The following is a 21459-nucleotide window of genomic DNA, read 5'->3' as shown; positions in this document are numbered from 1 at the left end:
CAACAAGAAGCTCAGCCGCTCCTTGAAGCATTGGCATAGCATACGGCAGGTATTTCTCAAAATTTTCACCAATGGCAAGAGCAATGTCTCCAAAGCATGAGAAAATTGGAGGTTTCACAGACCTGTTTAGCTGTGAGTTTGACAGATCCTTGAGGAGAACGGTCATAATTCCATCGCAGAAGGGCAAAATCTTATCTTCCAGGGCACGGCAAATATCACCAACCACCCCGACAGAGATGGAGCATACTTGGTATTCTTCATAATTCTGCAAGCCTGCTTCAAGGTACTTGAAAAACTCAGGCATGTATTTCACAAAATCTGGACCAGTGGCATAAGCAAGAGCACCAATGGCAAGCATTGCTTCTTCATGTACAGTAGCACTGTGGCAAGCAAAGACGCGGAGGAACAGCAACATCAACTGATCAGCAGTCTGGGCAATTATGGACTTTGCATCTGAGCTGCTCAGTTTCTGGATAATGACCTGCAATACCCCACACAGCAAAGCCTGCAGATCGCTTTGCTTCTCCTTGTCACCTGATGTATATATTTGGCGATCAAATGTAAGAGCATGTCTAACAGACCCCGTATATTTTCGCCCCTTAAAACACGAGTAAAGGGCCCTGTATTCACTTTTCGCCGGCTGAAAACTCAGACGAGCTAGCAGAACCCGTATCCCTAAACTGAAAAAGAGCATATTCCTAGAATATGCCAAATCATTTTTTTTTCTTTTTCCCCCTTCTTCCTCCTCTCCTTCTTCCTCCTCCAGCCGCACTGCCCCTGCCCCTGCCCCGCCCGACCGGCCGGCCGTTGCCCCCCGCCGCCGCCCCTGCCTGCCGCCACCGGCCTGCTGCCGCCCCTGCCCGCCGCCGCCCGCCGGCGCGCACGCCCGCCACGGCCCCCGTCGCCCCCGCCCACCACAGCCTCCGCCAGCCACCGGCCGTGGGCAGGCCGCCCCGCCCACCACGGCACCGTCTCCACCGCCCACCACGGCACCGTCTCCACCGCCCACCACGGCCGCCCCTGCCCGCCGCCACCAGCCCGCCGCCGCCCGCCGCCCGCCGCCCCGCCCGCCGCCATCGGCCGGCCGGCCGCCGCCCCCCGCCTCCGCCCGCCACTGCCTTGGCCACGACCGCCCTCGCCTGCACGTCCGCCCTCGCCCGCCACGGCCGCCCCCACCCGCCCCCGCCCGCGAGAAGACCTGCAGGCACTGCAGCGCGGCAGCCACGGATGCTCGGCGGCGCGGCGGAGGTGGTCGCACGTTTCTCCAGCGGGGCTCCATGGCGGAAGCAGTTGCAATTTGGTGAAAATTCAGCGCGCCACAGGTGAGGGGTTCGCCCTGTATTCAGCCTCCCACCCTATACTTGTAAGGGGCGAGGAGCCGCCTCGTAGCCAAAACTGTAAAAAATTTACGGGGTTGGGCGTTTTAAGGGGTCTGTTAGACGGCCGGGTAGAGCTCTACCCCGTATATCGGCGGTTATTTTACGGGGTTGGGCGTTTTAAGGGGTCTGTTAGACATGCTCTAAGGTTCAATCTCCTCATGATCTCCTGTAATAACTGCCCTATGATGCTTGCAGTTTCAGGTATGTTGCTGACTCTAACAATCTCACTCAGTGCTTCATAAGCAGATGAACGAAGCCTGATATGGGTCATATCACCACGATCCGCAGCAGTAAGGAGAGCAGCTAGAATATTAGGAAGATAAGGTGTAAGCAAAGATGAGACCGCCTCTGCATCTTCATAACCTTGGGCAAGGAAATATATGGCTCCACAGACTTTCTCGGCCACATTTGGAACATCCTTGCTACTCTCTAGCAACACAGTCATGATACGAGGAAGGTTCGCATTTGATATGATTGGATTAGTACTGCATGGAGAATGCAAAAGCTCAAATACTCGCCCAAGAGTCCATGCAGTAGTGTCCTTTACCTGGCTGTTTGGATCATTCATTGTGTTGAGCAAAAAATCAAGTCCAGCTTGTACCAGGGGAGCAAGTTTCTCAAGGGAGGGGCCATCAAGGATAGAACCAAATGCAAAAGTGGCCGCCTCACGACAACGCCAATCCGGCTTTGTGATGTTAGCTTCCACAAACGGCATCACAAGAGAGACAATTGCATCGCCAACAGTTCTAGCAATAAGTCCAAGGCACGTTCCACCACTCATGGAAATGTTCCAAGCATTATCATCTTGCTCTTGATCTTCCTCTTGCTTTAACAGAGTTTCTAGCAGCATTGGAACAAGTGAAGGGAGAGCCTTTTCAATGAAGCGATAATTTACAGTTGAGTTGGCATCATCAGATCCCTCATATTCCTCTTGGAGTTCTATCTCTTCCTCACAAATAGTGCTCCAGAACTCAACAGCTTGAAGTGCAACTGGTTCCTCATCTCCTTTTACAGCATTAGCAGTCAGTTTGAATATAGTTTGCATATAAGGAGATAAGTGCACATAATATGTGGATGCGATGGCAACAAGGCATTCATAGGCTGCTTGCCAATTTTGGTATGGTGAGTGCAGGCAGCATCCAAACGTGCCCTTAAATACAGGCAAGGCAATAATGCCTCCAAATGTAGGCTGATTTTGATTGGATTTTTTTTCTTTCCGAACGTGAGCTATCACATAATATACCTGGGTGAGGCCCCTAGCAACCGGGGCCGTGCGGCCGCTCCGGTTGCACCAGCTCAGCGTCGGGCCTGGCTCATGCGCAAGAATATGGCGGCAGCTGCCGTTTGTTTATTTAGTTGAAAGATATGTTACGTGAATCAAAAGAAAACAAATGACCACAACCTTGCTAGTTTTTTGCTAGGGAGATTAGTTGGGCAAATAAAATGAAAGGAATAGCAAAGACCATGCTAGTCTTCTGTTCGCAAGTGAGCTCTTTTACCGTACCCTGCAATGAATAAGAACCCTCCCATGGCTAGATCGAACCGTGCAGATCGAACAAAACCGCTGGACTTGGGCTCCCTGGCTCTATAGGGCTGCACTGCTGAAAGTTGAGCCACCAGTGTACCGGGTCATAATCAAAAACTTGTAGCCAACCGGGCTCGGTCTACCAGACCGTTCTCGAAGTTTCACCACCAAAAAAGAAAAATCCTCTACCAGCTAGGGTTCCGGCCGCCGCCGCGCGCCCGCATAGGCCTTTCTCTTCGTCCGGCTTCAGCAGCGACGACGGTGATTCGAAGCGGAGCTGGCGGTAGCTGCCATGCGCGGCCATGAAGGTGCAGGTGGCTGCACGGCCTAGCTGGTCGAGCACCGGGCCGAGGCAGCGGCGGAGCCGACGGTAGACGGCAAGCACGGCGATGAAGATGTGTGTGGCTGGGCGACCAGACGTCAGCGCGACGTGTTGGATAAAGAGTGCCTCTCAGGCGGCGTGCCTGGCCGACAAGGCTGCCTAGGGGTGGCGGCGGCGTTGGAGCGGCCGTAGAGGCGCCCAGAATCTCGAAGAGATGTTGACGTTGTGGAATGCTCCGTCGCCCAAAAGCTGCACGCACACCTCAAGCATGGCCTCTTCGCCGCAAGTTGGGTTGAGTGGCCTTGGGACGCCATCCCTGAAGAGAAAGAGCAGACTGCTTGCCCATGCCTCATGGTCGTCTGTCTTGTCGCGGCGTAAAGGTCTGGTGGATGACAGACTGGTGCCCCCACAGAGTTTCCAATGTCGTCAGTGATGCAGCTATGAGGCCGGGCCGCTGAAATCTGAGTATATGACTAAGGTAATGCTTCTGCCTCAATCCGTAGATATGTGGAGATGAAATGAAACCATCATGAACTGTAATTCAATTTCTGAATCGCATTGCTCAGTCAATTGTGAGTGTAAGGTACCTACTATGCTGGTTAGTTGACTTGGTTCCCATTCTGTGTGCTCTTTTGGTATACTGGTCGGCTCTGTATTTGTTCAGAGTTAATTATATATATGAACCAAGAACAGATCCCTGACCAAGAACCTTCAGCATTATGCAAATGCTAAAAAATAACAAGCAACTACCAATTTTTCAACCATCTATTTGCTGAATCTATGTTGACAACAGGGCTAGCACTAGCATTGATATTATGTACCTGAACTTTGTATTAGCACTTTTCAGTTTCTAGTTCTGCTATCAACATCAGGCAAAACGAAAAAATAAAACTATTCACAGTGTTTGCCACACGGAAAACTCATAATGTATCTGCACAAGGGTTCAATCAACTTGTACATTCAGTTTATAGTTCTGCTATCAGCTTCTAGGCAACACACAAAAATAAAACTATTACGGGGGTTTGCTGGGCTTTGTGAGAAACTCGAAATCGAGGTTGCTTTGAAGGGAAGCTCAGATTGTCTCATGTTGAGTTGATATGTTACATTTTTTTCGAAATGGAGGAATATCGCCCCAGCTTCTGCATCCAAGGGATGCACACGGCTTTTTTTATTAGATTATTCACAACACATTACATGAGCAATACAAAAGATCAAAGTCGAAGCCACCTCGCTAAACCTACAGAGGGGATGAAGGGGGTGACAATTCACCAACTCATATCATCCAAAAACCAAATGCCTTCCCAGGCCGCCCAATAGCAGATCCAGTCAAGCAGACTCTCAGCATACGCCAACGCACACGCCATAGAAGTTGCTACCGCCGTCTTCCTCGACTCCATCTTCAAGAGAGATCATCGCATTGACCATGCCAGGCCTGCCATCGATGCCGCCACGGCGCCAGACGACTCCACCATCCTGCGCATGTCCATCACACTGCATCCGTCCCGAGACCGACACAGCAAAAGCACACCGCTCCACCTCAGCACCACCGCCATCCGTTGTCTGCTCCGAAAACGATACCCCCAACAGGGAGAACGGCGTTGCGCGCTGCCATCGTCCGATCCGGGAGACCCGAGTCTAGGGTTTCCCCTGGAGCAGTCCAGGCGAAGAACGCAGACTGCAGAGACAATGCCTTCAACAAGGTAACGACGAAAGGCGCCGCCATCATCCGCCATGACCGAAGTTCGGGCCGGCTTTCACCGGCAGCTGCGCCTCGCCATCGGGAGCTAGTCGACGGATCGCAAGATCCGCCACGGCTAGCCACACAACTAGCTGATCTCCTCCGGCGAGAGAGAAGACCACCACAGCGGTGCCACGATCAGCGGCACCTGACGCCCGCCACCTGCCACCAGGTCGGCGCCGTCACCACCATCGCCATCCAGGGCCGATGTGTGTCTTCCTTTGTTATTTGGCAGGTCGGCAGGAGGCAGTAACCAGAAGCAATGTGGTTGACGGAGCTGACGGATTAGAGCAAGCTGTTGTCAGGATGCACGAGATGGCGAGAAGGGGGGTAGTCTGCGATTCAGAGGAGTTGATAGTGATGAAGATGTGTACTGAATGATGAAAAAGAGGAATAGTGGTATCCTGAAGCTGCGAACATATGTTGCTGGCCTTCCTTCCCCAGCCAGATTGCTGCTGCGTCATTGCCCTTTATGGTTTCCAGTAGATGTCTATCTCTAGTCATATGTTACCAGGTTGTCTTCAGATCCTAGTCTGGTCTCGTGATGTTGTGTTGCCGTACTGGTTGCAGCACAGGAAAACCTTTTATGTTCTTTCCCTTTTCTTTCTAGTTGTAAGACTACTTGTTTTGTTATTCTCTGGTAATGGAACCGGGCTCTCTGTTGAGAGGTGTTGAGAGTCATATAGAAAACAAATTACAGGGTTTGCCACTGGTGAAACTGGCAATGGAATCTGCATAGGGGATTGTTGTGGGTGAAATTTGCAGTGAAGTAGACAGAGCGGACTTTTTGTTTGGTTGTAATTGCCAATCAAGCATTTCCGCGTGATATGACAGAATGAACTTGCTAATCTTAACCGGCACATAGATAGAACGAACTTGCTAATCTTAACTAGGCAGCTTGCTAATATAATCTTAGTCGATCTCAGAGTTTTTTTTTTGTTGAAGATAGAGTATGTATTTACTTATGATGAGGTTTTCCGGATGAGTACGCTACAGCTAGGTAGCCGGGCAGACGACTGCCTAGTGGCAAGCGGGTGATTGTCGGAGTGTGCCGGGAGCAGGAACAAAGATGTTGTAGCTAGGGCAGGGCCGGCTATGTCGGTGGTGGCGGCAAGATGCACACAACGATCGCTGAGGCACAGGGCTGGCGTCTGTTGGCAACCTCGGTTGCAAATGGGCTGAGATCTTAGCCCATCGGTGAGAAGTTGTATACTGCTATCTGCAGTATAGGATACCGTAAAAACCCTCTCGCAAGATTAGTTGGACAAATAAAGGGAACAAATAGCAAAGACAATGGTAGTCTTCTGTTGGATTGTTTAGTTGGGCAAATCAAAAGAAACAAATGACTACAAGCATATGCTAGTTTTCATGTATTTTTGAATTCGTGTATATATAGTGGGTGCCATGACGTACGTGGTGAACTTGGCTTGCCTGCACAACACACAAATTATGCTGAGATGCTGTTTTAGATACCATCTTCATATAGTATATCGGTAACTAGGAACTGTAGAGAAATACAGATTAGGCCCAAGCCTCCGGCGACGGCCCAAGTTCCTAGTTACCGATATACTAGTCTTCTTATTTAATTTTCTATGCATACATTTATGATTTTTAAATCAAAACATTTATCGGGGCCGTTTTGGGAGCGCCGGTGTGGGAACAGCTCCCCCAAATAGAGGATGCAGTGCCGGCATTCCCCAAATGAAGGTGTCGGCGCCCCTGCCGGCGCTTATTTAGGGGTTGCTGGTGGAGATGCTCTTTGGTTTGTACACGTATGGAGTTCAATGGTTCGATTCTTGCCGGTCCTAATATTTTTATCTGCCTCTCTTTTATCTAGCTGGGCCAGCCCAAAATGTTGTTAGCAGCCCGCGAGCACCACCATGGTAGAAAAAAACAAAATTGCACGAATCACTAAGTAAAATCCAACGGTTTTACAGTTAACTAAGCATTAACCAAGTTCTCAGCTAGCTAAGAACTAGCAAATCCATTAGTTTATTTTTCTTGAAAGATATATTTTGGGAATAAAAAAATGACCACGACCTTGTTAGTCTTTTGCTCGGAAGATTAGTTGGGCAAATGAAAGGAAAGGAATAGCAAAGACCATGCTACTATGCTAGCTAGTCTTATGTTCCCAAGTTTAGTTGGCAAATAAAGGAAACAAATACCAAAGACCATGCTAGTCTTCTGTTCGATAGTTTAGTTGGGCAAATCAAAAGAAACAAAAATGACGACCATCCCAGCATATGTTAGTCTTCATGTATTTTTAATTCGGGTACAGTGGGTACCACATGACGTACATGGAGAACTTGGCTTAATGAAGCCAAGCACAGCACACAAGTTATGCTGAGATGCTGTTTTAGATGCCATTATCATATAGTATATCCGTAATCAGGAACTGTAGAGAAATACAGATTAGGATCGGATAACCACCTACTCCGAAAATATATATGAACGGATAACACCGTGGGTCAGTAGAATAAGGGGCTCAAAGATGATTTGATAAAATACACCAGCATTGCCTACGTATGGTTTGACACATATTGGTGAAATACACGAATTATGGCAGGACTCCAAATCGTTGCTTATCTTTACGCAAAAAAAAAATTGATGCTTATATTCATGCATGCATCATGTCTATAGTTCGGACTAATCGATGCATGCACTAATTAATGACATACTGCAGTTACTCCCAAACTTTCGTCAAGAAGAATGATAAAGCCAGAAAATATTACAAAATGACATATGATGTTGCTGGTATCCTAGCTACGATTGATTGGTGTACCCGTATTTGTTCTACTCCTCCATATGGTACACTGTAGATGTCGGAATGTTCATCTAAATTTGGATGCATCTATGTACTAAAAAATATCTAGATAGATTCGAAATTTAGACAAACTTTTAACATCAAAAAATGGACAGAGGTAGTACAAAACTTTATCACTGGAAATATTTGGTAGTACTATGCAAGCTCGAAACGCCGGCTGGAGCTCTTTAAAATTGCAGTACTATCCCAGCTTCAGATATAGACCCGCTATCCCAAACAAAACAACAACAAAATACATACTTTGAGTACTATAAATACGACCCCTCGTCTCCACATCTCTCCCACGCAGTAGAGACAAGGACAAAGATATTCCTCACAAGTTACAGACCAATAAACTCGAGAGCCATGGCCTTTCCTAACTTTGATCTGTCCCTGCTTTTGCTCTTCGTAGCCATGCCCTACTCTTCCCTTTCCCTCTCATGCCCAGCTACTTCTTGCGAATGTGAGCTTAGCCTGCAGTTGTACTTGCACCAGATTGTTCAAGGTCAACCAACACACAACCAGGTAGTAACAACTGAGACAAACGAGCCAGGCGGGTTTGGTATGCATGTTATTGTTGATTGGGCTGTGGTTGATGCAATTCAACCCAACGCAACAGTCATTGCCCATGCAAAAGGCCAGCTAGTGCGGGCTTCTGTAGGCTTTCCAGCCAGATATGTTAACTATTTCAGCGTCGTGTTCCAGAATGGCAGGTAACATATATAGCGTCGTATTGATTTTAATCAAATAGCACTCCGATTCTCTGATAGTACTGCAAAAACTTATACTATGTACTATCTGATTTTTAGTACTACTCAGTATGTCTTACCACTGTGCAAACTTACATATATAGGTTCAGTGAGTCCACACTTGAAGTGATGGGGAACTTTTATGATGATAAAAATGATGGCCAGATGGCAGTTGTGGGCGGTACCGGAGAATTTGTTTCAGCACATGGCGTCATCAAGTATAAAAAAGTCCAGGGCATTCCCAATGTGGAGAGTTACAGAGAGTTCAATATCAGTGCATCCTACCCTGCAACAAGTGTTAGTACTTCGCACTTGTTTTGTTCCTAGCATTCATACATGAGTTCAGCACATACTGTGTTTGCACGTGATAACATTAGCATGGTGAAAAACTGACTCGATCGAGTAGTGAATGTGATAATTACGTTGATAGTTGTGAACCCCTACTATTCGCATGCATGCTTGAAACACTTTCAACGGCCTATTTACTCGAGTCCTTTTGATATGCTTAAGAGTACTGGAGCACTATTTTCCATTCATGTTGGAGTGAACAATTCATCATTTTAATTTTGTAAGATACGCCAGTAAGAACATATTGTTTTTAATGTTTAGTAAAAAGAAGAACCAAATTAAAACCCAGCTTGTGCCTACTCCCTTGCTACTTCTGGCTAGTTTCCATCGAAACACGGGATGGGGGCTTGGATAATTTAGTCCTGAACTAATCTTGCCCCATACTGTATTTATTAATAGCAATTCCATTAAAGTGACGGACACGTGTGTGGAAAATTGAAACCCTAACCTATCCGTTCACTTCAAAGCATTTGGTGGAGTGAACAATTCATCGTTTAATTTTATTGCGATATTATTTTCACTTCTATCTTACGCTTTTCTTTTCTTTTTTGTATGCAGGGCTATACATGTGATACTGCCATCCTGTGAACCATTCAAAGTTTGTGCTAGCAAACCCATAAGGGGTATCTGCGACAAGATTTAGCACATGAAGTTGTTCTTGTGGCTGAATAAAATAATACATGGATTTGTATCATAGGGTTCTTATTAAATCCCAAAAGAATCCATGTTCCACTGTTTGTTTCCTTGTTTTGTAGTCTATGTGTCTGTATGATCTGTTTTCTTTTTCGAAATGGTGTCTGTATGATCTGTGTCTTACCATATGTGTGTGGATCAAAAAATAATGAAGTTTCTTTGCTGTACCACACTCCTTTTTTGTAGATTTCAGTGTTCTCTCAGCTTGATTTAGAAGATGGTTGTTATTGCTATCTTACGCTTTCTTGATGGATAAAGGCAGTGTAGCACCAGACCATTAACCTGGTCCAGAGTAGGTAAGGGATTGTTATATCACACTTTCACGAGTAAAGGTAGTGTAGCACAAGACCACTAACCTGGCCCAGAGGAGGTAAGGGGCGAGTATATCCGATTTCTTCGAACACTTATACCGCATGTGCTCCACATGCGTACCATTTGGAATTGATGTAGCCATCTACAGAAATCAGTACATACTTTTTTTTTCGAAATAGAGAGCCTAGCCTCTGCATCAAATCGATGCACATGGATTTACTTTATTGCATGGAATTCAGTACCAAGTAGCGAATATTAAGTTTCTCAAATCATGGATCACAAAGGGTGGATACCGAAATCAACCAATGAAACAAGATAAACCAATCATTACGTACTGGAAGTTCTTCTGTTCTGCTTCCCTTCCTCTATTACACTTAGTAGACTATAAATCATGAAAACATGATGAGCACATCCTTAGCCTTCGAACACTTTTCTTGTACGTGCACCAGGCGCATACCCTTTTGAAACTAAACCTTCTTCGCTACATTCTAGAATGTTTCTTCTTCGGCATTTGGTAGACAAAAAAAACATGGAAACGTATACCCATTTGTTAGTATTAAAAGTAATTATAACTTCAACTTATTGGTTTTCCATGTTTCAAGGAAACAATGGAGGATAATCTAGCTTAGAAGGAAGTCCAAGAAGATGAATCATCGATCAAATGACGTGGTGAAGGCCATGTGCGGCCCAATATACTTTGTGTCATATATTCTACAACTCCTATAACTGTTTCTAGGGCTCTATATGGAAATAAAAAAGGAACATAACTTGAGTGTTGCTCTTTTGCACAACTCTCTTCACCGTACCCCTGCCATCCTTATAGCAAGGTTATACTGCAAAAGATAATCTTATTTTAATGGCTATATTTTTCAAGGGATCATAGTGTCACAACAACAATGGTACACATCTAAAAAAAACAATGGTACACATCTCAAAAAAAAAACAATGGTACACCAACAATGGTTTGTGGGTGGAGGGGCGTCGCCTCATGAGACACTAGAGAGCGACCCACAAGACCCATTTTCTTCCACGGTCCCCAGTTGAGCTCCTTGCATAAACTGTTTGAAACACCGGTATTCTAATATGACAAACATGTTAACTAGTACTAATTATATGTGAAATTAATTATTGGAAATGATGTGAACTTTTATACCTTTTGAGTACTTCCTCAAATGATGTGAAATTTGTTAGATGCGTACGCATGAATATGGCATGGACCATGAATGTATGTATTTTGATACGTAATGATCTACTACCTCCGTTTCAAAGAATAAGACACCCTCATTTTTCGTGTTTTTTTGTTTGACAATGCGAAATTGGGGTTAAAACGTGATCAAAAGTCTTCTAAATGAAATGTTTTGGTAAAAATTCCACTAAATGCGATAATATATGTCATAACTAAGGTAAAAGGTGAAATTCACTCTGTTTATTATTAATCACAAGAGTACTTTTGACAAACTATATTTGAACCATTCGTAACACATATACACATAAAATATCATTTCACACTTAAAGCACCAAATATCTAATATTTAAATATTTAAGCGGATTTTTATGTGATAAGCCTATCACAAGAAAATTTTCTTAAAAACGAAAATAAGGGCTAAGCTAAACTGGAGTCGCCAAAGATGTTTAACGTACATATATATTTACTACATATTTTAATTTGAAGGAACATGCATATTACTATTATATATGCAAGCCTTCGAAAGAGAGGTCACCACAAATCTTTGAAAACAATCTTACTTTTAGTTAGTTTGGAATTTGGATTCAGTCTCTTTTTTTTGCGAAAAAATAGGTATGTATAGGAGTCAAGTTTGCTACTCAACTCCTGTACGTACGTACTGGTACGTGTGTCCCTCCAAGCCCGACGGCCGACGCGATCCTTGGCGGTTAAGGTTTTTCCTTTTAATTAGATGCCGTGGCTGTTAAGTTGTCCCCGTACGTAGAAAAGGCGAACTCCAAATCGATCCATCGATCGAGCTCCTCACATCCCGGATCTTTTCCCCACGGACTGCATCTTTCGCCGCTACTAGCTGCATCACGATGAGCACCGGCGACAGCAGCGGCAACGGCATCTACTTCCCCTCCGACGTTCTCGTCGACATCTTCGGCCGCCTCCCTAGACGCGCCCTCGCCAGGTCCCAATGCGTGTGCCGCACATGGCGCGACCTCGTCAGCGCCCATAACCTCAACCCCCCGCTGCTCCCGCTCCCGCTCCCGCCCTACTTCCCGAGGCGTCCTCTCGGAGGCATATTCTTCTGCAAGATCGGGTACGCGTCCAAAACTTGCTTCTTCGCCCCGCCTGGCTCTCGACGCCTCTACTTTCCATACGAGGAGGAGGTGGACCAGTCATGCAACGGCCTCCTCCTCCTTCATCGGGATGGTACCTGTGTGCTCAACCCGGCGACGGGACGGTGCTCTCGCCTACCAAGCCTAACGCCGCCGCCGCGAGTCGTCGCTGAGCCTGCCGCTGAGTCATCACTCGCCTTCGACCCGGCCGTGTCGCTGCACTTCGATGTGTTCCTCGTTGAGGAACTAGCGGTGGGAGAACCACAGGTCGTGCGGTCGTTTGTGTACTCATCGAGCACCGAGCGGTGGGGGAACCGAGAATTCGTGCCTGGGCGATGTGCCCCTGCGCACCTCTACGATGCCGTGACGACCCGTGGCAACAAATACAATCCAACGGTGTGGTCATCAGTCTATTGGCGTGGGTCGATCTACATGCACTGCCGCAATGACACCCTAATGGTTCTACGCCCCTCGTGTGGGACTTATGATATGCTGCAGCTACCTGGAAAACCAGGCAGTGCATTAAGCTTGTACTCGCTACCTCGGAAATCTTTACTAGCAAGCTATGAGAGAGGGATACACTACGTGGAAATAATAGACAAGTTGCAGCTCCGTGTATGGATACTAACTGAATCCACATATGGTCAGCTATGGTGGACATTGGCATATGACGTTAGTCTCAATCCACATTGCCATATGATTAAGACTCTCACGGTACCGGGGATCGTGAAATGGGGACCATGGGGTATTGTTGGCAACAGGGGAGGACCAACCAAGTTGACCAAGGATGATGACTATTATGATCATAGTGATGTTGATGACGATGATGATGAGGAGGAGGACCGAGATGGTTGTGGATATTCCTGGAACTCCTTCGATGAGGATGAAGATGGTGATGGTGATGAAGATTCATGGGACGAGGACAAGGACAACTTCATCGACATAGACGAAGGCGCCGAACTCCTAGGCCCGCCATCGCGGCGTGACTACTGCGAGATCGTGGGATTCCATCCTCACAAGAATGCACTCATCCTCATAATTCACTCTGCGGTGGTAGTGTACCATCTCGACACGTCAAGGATGCAATATCTCGGCGACGAAAAACAGCTCGACGGATGTCCCATTCAACACGCTCGTTCTATCACCGGTTCCTTCACCTACCGACCTTGCTACACAGACGTGCTACCAGACGGACAATCTTAGAAAGGGGAGAGGGTTCCATTATATATAGGGTTTGAAACGTTCTTTCTTTAAGACTAAACACGGATCTTATATTTAGATATACTCTCCTTCATGGTCACCTAGGTAGCTTGTCGGTGGTAGTTGCCCTATGCTTTTCATTTCAGTTAGAATTAGAAAGGAAATTTTGCTTGGTTTTGTCATATAATACTACTATATGTTGCTTTTTGTTAGTTTGATTGGGTCACTTTTGCAAGTTATCATTGGTTATTTCAACACCTGCGTAAAAGTGTGAGCTACAAAGTTGTATCCATGTCACGACTAGTTTATCGGCACATTGTGCTGACAGGTGAATGACAACTGTCACTACTACTTTATCTTCAAGAACCCAAGAGATCACACCATGTAATGTTGAACAGTCTTTTGATGACCAGAGAGATCGTCAAACTTCAGGTATCACTTTCACAGAAACCCACATATCTGCTTTGCCACAAAGGATGTCAAAGTATGTTGTTGGTTAGCGATGTATGGTAAAATTTGAGAGTGCTCATTTATATATTTCAACTATACAAACAGGGAATATGGCATCAGAATTACATAAATATGGTCTTAGAATTTGAAATTGGACTTATGATGATTATTTTCGAAATAGGGTATAAGTAACCTGCCCTCTGCATCAATCGATGCACACATCGAGATTTATTACAAGGTTCAAATAGCAATCAATTTACAAATGAACAATCACAGAGGGTCGACAGATATATTAACATGGCATATGAAATATATCTGCTTACCAGCCTAGCTGTAGATGTCCTAAGCAACCATCAGCAACGAGTTGCATCCAGTACTCATAGCCTCCCGCTAATCCGACGGCAGAAGGAACGACCACAGGTAAATCCAGTATCTAGCCAAAAGGATAACCTGCAAAAAAAATTATTCTTCTAATCTTGTTAAAAATAATATTATTTCTAAACAACCAAATAGACCAACATACATAGCTGAAAATGAATGTTTATTGTAGCCTTAGTTTTCTTATCAATTACATTTATCGAATTCCCAAATATATTAGTAATATTGCGGGCAGCTGCAGAAGACGTTCGTCACAGGTTGGGCTCCTCACTGAAAACCGTGCCAAGTTTACACATGGTTTTCCTTGTGTTTCTTGGGAGTGTCTGGGAGCTGGCTGCAGGTGTGCCGTCGCTCAAGAGGTCGGAGCTGGAGGCCGTCTGCGAAGATTTCAGCAACGTCAGTCATCGGCTCCCTGTCGGAGTACATGATGTACAAGGGGACACTGTCCAGCCAGCGGCGTCGAGATCGCAGTGGTGTCCACGACCAAGAGCTCCGCCAAGGAGTGGTCCAAGCACTGCGAAACACGGTTCGGGAAAAAGGTGGATGCAAAGCTAGAATGAAACTGACAAATTGAGATCTACTCTAAAAATATACGTATGTGTGGCAAGAAAGGACCAATGTGTTTTCAGATAACAAGCCTGTCCAGAGTAAACCACAAGAACTTCGTGAACCTGCTCTATCGGCTACTGCCAGGAAGAGCAGCCGTTCACGAGGATGATGGAGTTCGAGTATGCTCCGAACGGCACGTTCTTCGAGCATCTCCATGGTGATCAACTAATGGAGTTTCGTCCATCAGACATTCATGAGCTGCACGTACGTAGCAGGTTAACTAACAAATGGTGTGGTTTGCTGCAGTGAGGGAAGACGGTCACCTGGACTGGCCGACGCGGCTGCGAGTGGCGGTGGGATCGCCTACTGCCTGGAGCACATGCACCAGCTGAGCCCGCCGGAGATCCTCGGGACGCTCGACACGTCCACCGTCTGTCTACCTCACCGACGACTTGGCGGCCAAGATCGCCGACGTCTGCTTCTGCTCCGACGAGGCCTCGTCGACCACCAAGGAGATTGCCAGCCTGCAGTCCCCGCTCATGGCCGACAAGGAGAGCGTGGTGTACAGCTACGGCATGGTGCTGCTGGAGATCATGTCCGGCAGGTTCACGGCGTCGGACGGCGGCCTGCTCGAGGGCTGGGCGGCGAGCTTCCTCAGCTGAGGGACGTGATGGACCCCGGCCTAAGCAGGAACGTGCCTCTCCAGGGCACCGACCGGGAGGCGAGGCGGCGGCCGACGATGACAGAGGTCGCGAGGCAGCTGAGGGAGATCACCGCCATGCCACCAGACGCCGGCCACCCCCAAGGTGTCGCCGCTGTGGTGGGCGGAGTTGGAGATCATCTCCACAGAGGCCGCCTGAAGAGTTTGCTTCAGTTGCCTTGCTGCTTGTTTGCCACAAGTGTTCGCTCTCCACATGTATATACAAACAGTTTTCCACATGTATATACAAACAGTTCGAAATATTGCGTACTTGCTCTAGCAGAGTGCTGCTTGTTGCAAAGATGACTAAATAAATCTCCAGATTTTGTAACGACGTGTTTACCTGAGTGCAGCTGCTGCATTAGTGCAACTCATAAACTGCAGAAAATTCATTAAACAGAGCTCAGACATAGTTCAATCCACAAAACCATGATAAGAACACTATAATGCAAAAACAGTAACATCGAGCAGGATAGCATGGATGAACACAATAGTAGAAGAATACATCAACAAATTTAGCTGTTCAAGACGTCCAATGCCATAACCCCCATAACCCACTGCCATCAAATGTGACGCATACCGACTTAGACACACTGAAAATGTGACGCATAACGACTTGACAGACTCAAGATAAACAACACAGGAGACTCCTACAACAAGGTTCCTACCACTGACGCTACATATACTTTGGTATCCTTCCGTTCATCTGCGCCAAACGGGAATTGGCGCAGCAACAAAACAGAACATCCGCCATAGCAGACAAAGCAAGATAATTTCTCATATACTAAGAAACTATCGCCTGGTTTATCATTCCCTGGGTCCACGACGCCGTATCCCTGACTTCGTCGTCCATATCTTGGCACTCCCTCAAGAACTCAACATGGAAGAGGTGGCTCTTGAACAGATCCTTGGAGATGGGGCCAAGTGTGTCTGCAAGATCCCCCAGGACAGCAACCGCAGCCTTTGTCACGCTCTCGTCCCTGAAAGAGAAGCACATACATATGATGTTAAGGAACAGGATCAATCGCCCATGCATGTAATAAACAAGGGAACAGAAATGACATGCACCTGCTACTATCTTTGTAGACAGCTTCAGTGAACTGCAATAGATGGCCTGCATATGGTATCATCAGCTGAGCCTTTGCGCCCTTGATACCCTGTAGTATGCCAGAGTATGCCTCGAATATGCCACGTCTGAGCTGGTTACCGTAATCAACCATGTCCTCATCACTTTGATCCAAAACAACAAGAAGCTCAGCCGCTCCTTGAAGCATTGGCATAGCATACGGCAGGTACTTCTCAAAATTTTCACCAATGGCAAGAGCAATGTCTCCAAAGCATGAGAAAATTGGAGGTTTCACAGACCTGTTTAGCTGTGAGTTCGAGAGATCCTTGAGGAGAACGGTCATAATTCCATCGCAGAAGGGCAAAATCTTATCTTCCAGGGCACGGCAAATATCACCAACCACCCCGACAGAGATGGAGCATACTTGGTATTCTTCATAATTCTGCAAGCCTGCTTCAAGGTACTTGAAAAACTCAGGCATGTATTTCACAAAATCTGGACCAGTGGCATAAGCAAGAGCACCAATGGCAAGCATTGCTTCTTCATGTACAGTAGCACTGTGGCAAGCAAAGACGCGGAGGAACAGCAACATCAACTGATCAGCAGTCTGGGCGATTATGGATTTTGCATCTGAGCTGCTCAGCTTCTGGATAATGACCTGCAATACACCACACAGCAAAGCCTGCAGATCGCTTTGCTTCTCCTTGTCACCTGATGTATATATTTGGCGATCAAATGTAAGGTTCAATCTCCTCATGATCTCCTGTAATAACTGCCCTATGATGCTTGCAGTTTCAGGTATGTTGCTGACTCTAACAATCTCATTCAGCGCTTCATAAGCAGATGAACGAAGCCTGATATGGGTCATATCACCACGATCCGCAGCAGTAAGGAGAGCAGCTATAACATTAGGAAGATAAGGTGTAAGCAAAGATGAGACCGCCTCTGCATCTTCATAACCTTGGGCAAGGAAATATATGGCTCCACAGACTTTCTCAGCCACATTTGGAACATCCTTGCTACTCTCTAGCAACACAGTCATGATACGAGGAAGGTTCGCATTTGATATGATTGGATTACTACTGCATGGAGAATGCAAAAGCTCAAATACTCGCCCAAGAGTCCATGCAGTAGTGTCCTTTACCTGGCTGTTTGGATCATTCATTGTGTTGAGCAAAAAATCAAGTCCAGCCTGTACCAGGGGAGCAAGTTTCTCAAGGGAGGGGCCATCAAGGATAGAACCAAATGCAAAAGTGGCCGCCTCACGACAACGCCAATCCGGCTTTGTGATGTTAGCCTCCACAAACGGCATCACAAGAGGGACAATTGCATCACCAACAGTCCTAGCAATAAGTCCAAGGCACGTTCCACCACTCATGGAAATGTTCCAAGCATTATCATCTTGCTCTTGATCTTCCTCTTGCTTTAACAGAGTTTCTAGCAGCATTGGAACAAGTGAAGGGAGAGCCTTTTCAATGAAGCGATAATTTACAGTTGAGTTGGCATCATCAGATCCCTCATATTCCTCTTGGAGTTCAATCTCTTCCTCACAAATAGTGCTCCAGAACTCAACAGCTTGAAGTGCAACTGGTTCCTCATCTCCTTTCACAGCATTAGCAGTCAGATTGAATATAGTTTGCATATAAGGAGATAAGTGCACATAATATGTGGATGCGATGGCAACAAGGCATTCATAGGCTGCCTGCCTGATCTCCTCTTCTTTAGATACAGCTGTATCACAAATGACCTTCATTATAAAGGTCCTCTCCATCTCATTTGCAAAGTTGCTCTCAGCAAAATCAAGAGCATTATATAGAGCTTTGACTGCTGCAAGACGGACTTCAGAACTTAGCTCTGTCTGGTTCATTCCCTGCACAACTGCAGTGAGAACAGCATTGACTTGATCCTGCACCAAGTGCTCAGGCGGAATCTCCTCGCACACATACCCCAACGCCTCCAGGGTTGCTTGCTTTAGCGGTGCAGATGCCCCCTGCTGCGTCATGTTGCCCAGCAATTTGGCAATGAGGTCCTGCCATTCCCGACGGGGTATCTCAATGGATGCAACCTTTGCAATGACTTGTGATGATGTCTGCCTTGCATCAGCCACCGAAGATCCTAGTGTTATCAGCAGCGAGTCCTTGATCTTCAGTTTGATTGATGGATCCAGGCTAACCCACTGCTGAATCAGAAGCTCCTTCTGTGCAGAATCTTTTGCATCCAAGGAATTCTTGAGGATAATGCCAGCAAGCCTTCTAGACTCTGGTGGCCTTTCATCGCTGGATAGCTCAGCTGACAACGAGAGGAGGAAGCTGGGAAGGTTCTGCTCCTGGAGCTGCTTGATGTTGGCTTCTGCTGCGGCGCGGAGGTTGGCATCCGCAGACTGTGCAGCTAGCAGAACCTGAGTGATATCCATGGCTGCAACTTCCCTATCAAATAGGAAAAAGATTGTGTCAGCTAGCAAAATCAATCTATGATAAAGCAGCACCAATTAATACGAAATAGCATCCATCAGCTCTCCTAATCGTAGGGGCTACTCCCTCCAGTCCATATTAATGGACTCAACTTTGTCTAGATTCCTATGTTAAGTTTCTAGACTAGATGCATATACGAATCTAGACAAAGTTGAGTCGGACCAGAGGGAGTAGTTTAGTCTTGCACAACAGGTCATATATGAGGAGGCTTTTTGCATTGAGAAGCACATAAAGACAGTTACAATATTAATATATAGTGGTTATAAAATGTAAAACATCTTGTAGCACTAGTGGAACAGGACATTCATAAGCTAAGCTAGTTAAACGGTAGCCCATCAAACTAGCCAGACATATTTCTCAGTCAAGCACTACCATGTCGTGTGTTAAGGTACCTGAAGAAGGAGTCGATAAACTAGGTATACATCGGGCAACTGGACACTAAATCACCATGACAAATTAACAATTAGACACCACCATAAACCAAGGCTCTACAAGCAGATAATCACGATGTCTGCTAACACATGTCTGGACGATGAGGAAAATAAGATAACAGCGGAGAAGTATGGCAATACTATGCCAGCTCCGCAATGTTCTAGAACATGCCAAGTCGAATCATACTAATAGGCAGTGCTAGATCGATTCATCATACTAATCATTTTTACTGCGAGGGCGATTTACAGCAATCAACAGAGTGGGTACATATGTAAGCCGGGCTATAACAGTAAATACGCTTGTCGAACCAACTCGAACGCATCTACACGCCGGCTGGTACCAGGATAATAGAACTCCGGCGCAGGTCGAGGCGGGCGGTTTCCAATCCAGGAAAAAAAAAACGGGTCCGAAACGGCTGGTTCCGCCGCCGCCGCGTGCTGCTTGTGGTGACAACGGGCAGTTAGACGGCGGGATGGGTAGGGGGAGCCCGGATTGGATGCGACAGGGGGTGGTGGGCAGGCGGCTAGGGTTAGGGATTGGGGCAAGTCAGGGAGATCGGGAGATCAAAACAGCACGAATCAAGACAAATCCAGGGCTTACCGGAAGAAGGAATCTGCCTTGCCGGGGTGGTTCGCTCGCCGCTGGCTCGCCGCTCGCTCGCCCGCCCGCCGCCCGACCAAATGGGTCTGGGCTCTGGAGGAGGGGAGCGGAGGGGAATACAGGCAGTGCCGGCGGCTAGGGTTTAGAGGCGGGATTATTGGGTCGGGGGTTTTGAGGGTGGAAATTTGGGGGCAGAGGGGACGCGTGGTTTAGTACCAGTGGACGCGCTCCATCCAACGGCCTGGATGACTCCCGCCCACACACGGCACGCGCGCGGGGTGATCGGACGGCCGGCTTCCTACTCTCTTTTCTTTTCCTATCCCCCGTTTCCTTCTTACTACAAGCGGAACTCAGAGCATCCCCAGCCGTTGGGGCTCCCCAGGCCGAAATCCGGCGTTATTTAGCGCCGGATGGATGAAGTTTTTGGCAAGCGGAGGCCCATTTTTCCAGCCGCGAGCCCATGGACGCGCACCCACCGCGTGCATAGCGACGGCGCAGTCACCGGGAAGGGCAATCGTCGGAGTTCCCTCGACGCATTGAACCGTCGCGAAGTGGACTGGAGAGCCGAAACGACTCGTCGGGAACGGTCGAAGTGGCCTCGATGCGAGAACCGCCGTAATGGAGCACGAACTCCGCGGAAGAGCAACCGCCGCTCTCTTTCGTCGAGAGACCTACATATACGGCTTCCGACGGCCGACGCCATTCATCTGTTCTCTCGTCACCATCCTCCGTCAACCATGAGCGATCTCTCTTGGCCATCGGACACCGACGACGAGGGAAGCCGCCCGGATGGCGACATTGGTGGGATAAAGCTGCATCGTCCGGCCAGCCGACGATTCCCCTCCGCCGGCCGCCGAGGACGACGACGAGGAGGACGAGGAGGAGGCCGAAGAGGCCAAGGAGCAGGCCGAGGAAGAGGCCGAGGAAAAGGAGGAGGAAGAGGCCGAGGAAAAGGAGGACGACGACAAAGAGGCTGAGGACACTGACGAGGAGGAGGAGTCAACTTCCTCCGACGAGGAGGTGACGAGCCGGAAGCGTCGCCGCGACGACGATGAGGCGGGGCCTTCTAAGAAGAAGAAGTAGTTTAAGTTAGTTTTAAAGTTTTTATATGTAATTTTTATGTTTATTCGAATTATATTCGAAATATATATAATCTATCTATGTTGCACCACTTGAGAGTTCAAAGCTTTCGTTCGACGAGGGTATTGCCGTAGATCGGGAAGACGAGGGTTTTGCCGTAGATCGGGAAGACGAGGGTTTTGCCGTAGATCGGAGGCCATTGTCGCCGACAAGTTGGGGCCACGCGCGCTTTCGTTTCGTCCGGAGTCCCCGAGCGCTCCCCGGGGGCGGGGATGGCGTGGGATCGCCGGATGAATTTAGGCCCAAATCCGGACGAAAACGAGGAACCGGGGGCGCGACTGGGCCGAATTACGCCGTCCGGATGGAAAAAAC

At 47.4% G+C, this 21459-nt stretch overlaps 1 protein-coding gene across 1 annotated transcript; it reads right to left on the bottom strand.

Moving 5' to 3' along the window:
• Positions 1-15918: 15918 nt before the first annotated feature.
• LOC124659148 (importin subunit beta-1-like) lies at positions 15919-20046 on the bottom strand. The gene is made up of 3 exons (XM_047197080.1): positions 20008-20046; positions 16507-18930; positions 15919-16418 (listed from the first exon to the last, which is right to left on the bottom strand). The coding sequence occupies exons 2-3, from the start codon at positions 18915-18917 to the stop codon at positions 16223-16225; spliced, it is 2607 nt and encodes an 868-aa protein (XP_047053036.1). The 5' UTR covers positions 18918-18930; positions 20008-20046; the 3' UTR covers positions 15919-16222.
• Between the last annotated feature and the right edge of the window lie 1413 nt (positions 20047-21459).

Source organism: Lolium rigidum, chromosome 6, assembly GCF_022539505.1.
Source record: "Lolium rigidum isolate FL_2022 chromosome 6, APGP_CSIRO_Lrig_0.1, whole genome shotgun sequence".
Lineage (NCBI taxonomy): Eukaryota > Viridiplantae > Streptophyta > Magnoliopsida > Poales > Poaceae > Lolium > Lolium rigidum.
The sequence above is the reverse complement of the archived record's forward strand: the minus strand, read 5'-3'. Positions and strand labels throughout refer to the sequence as shown.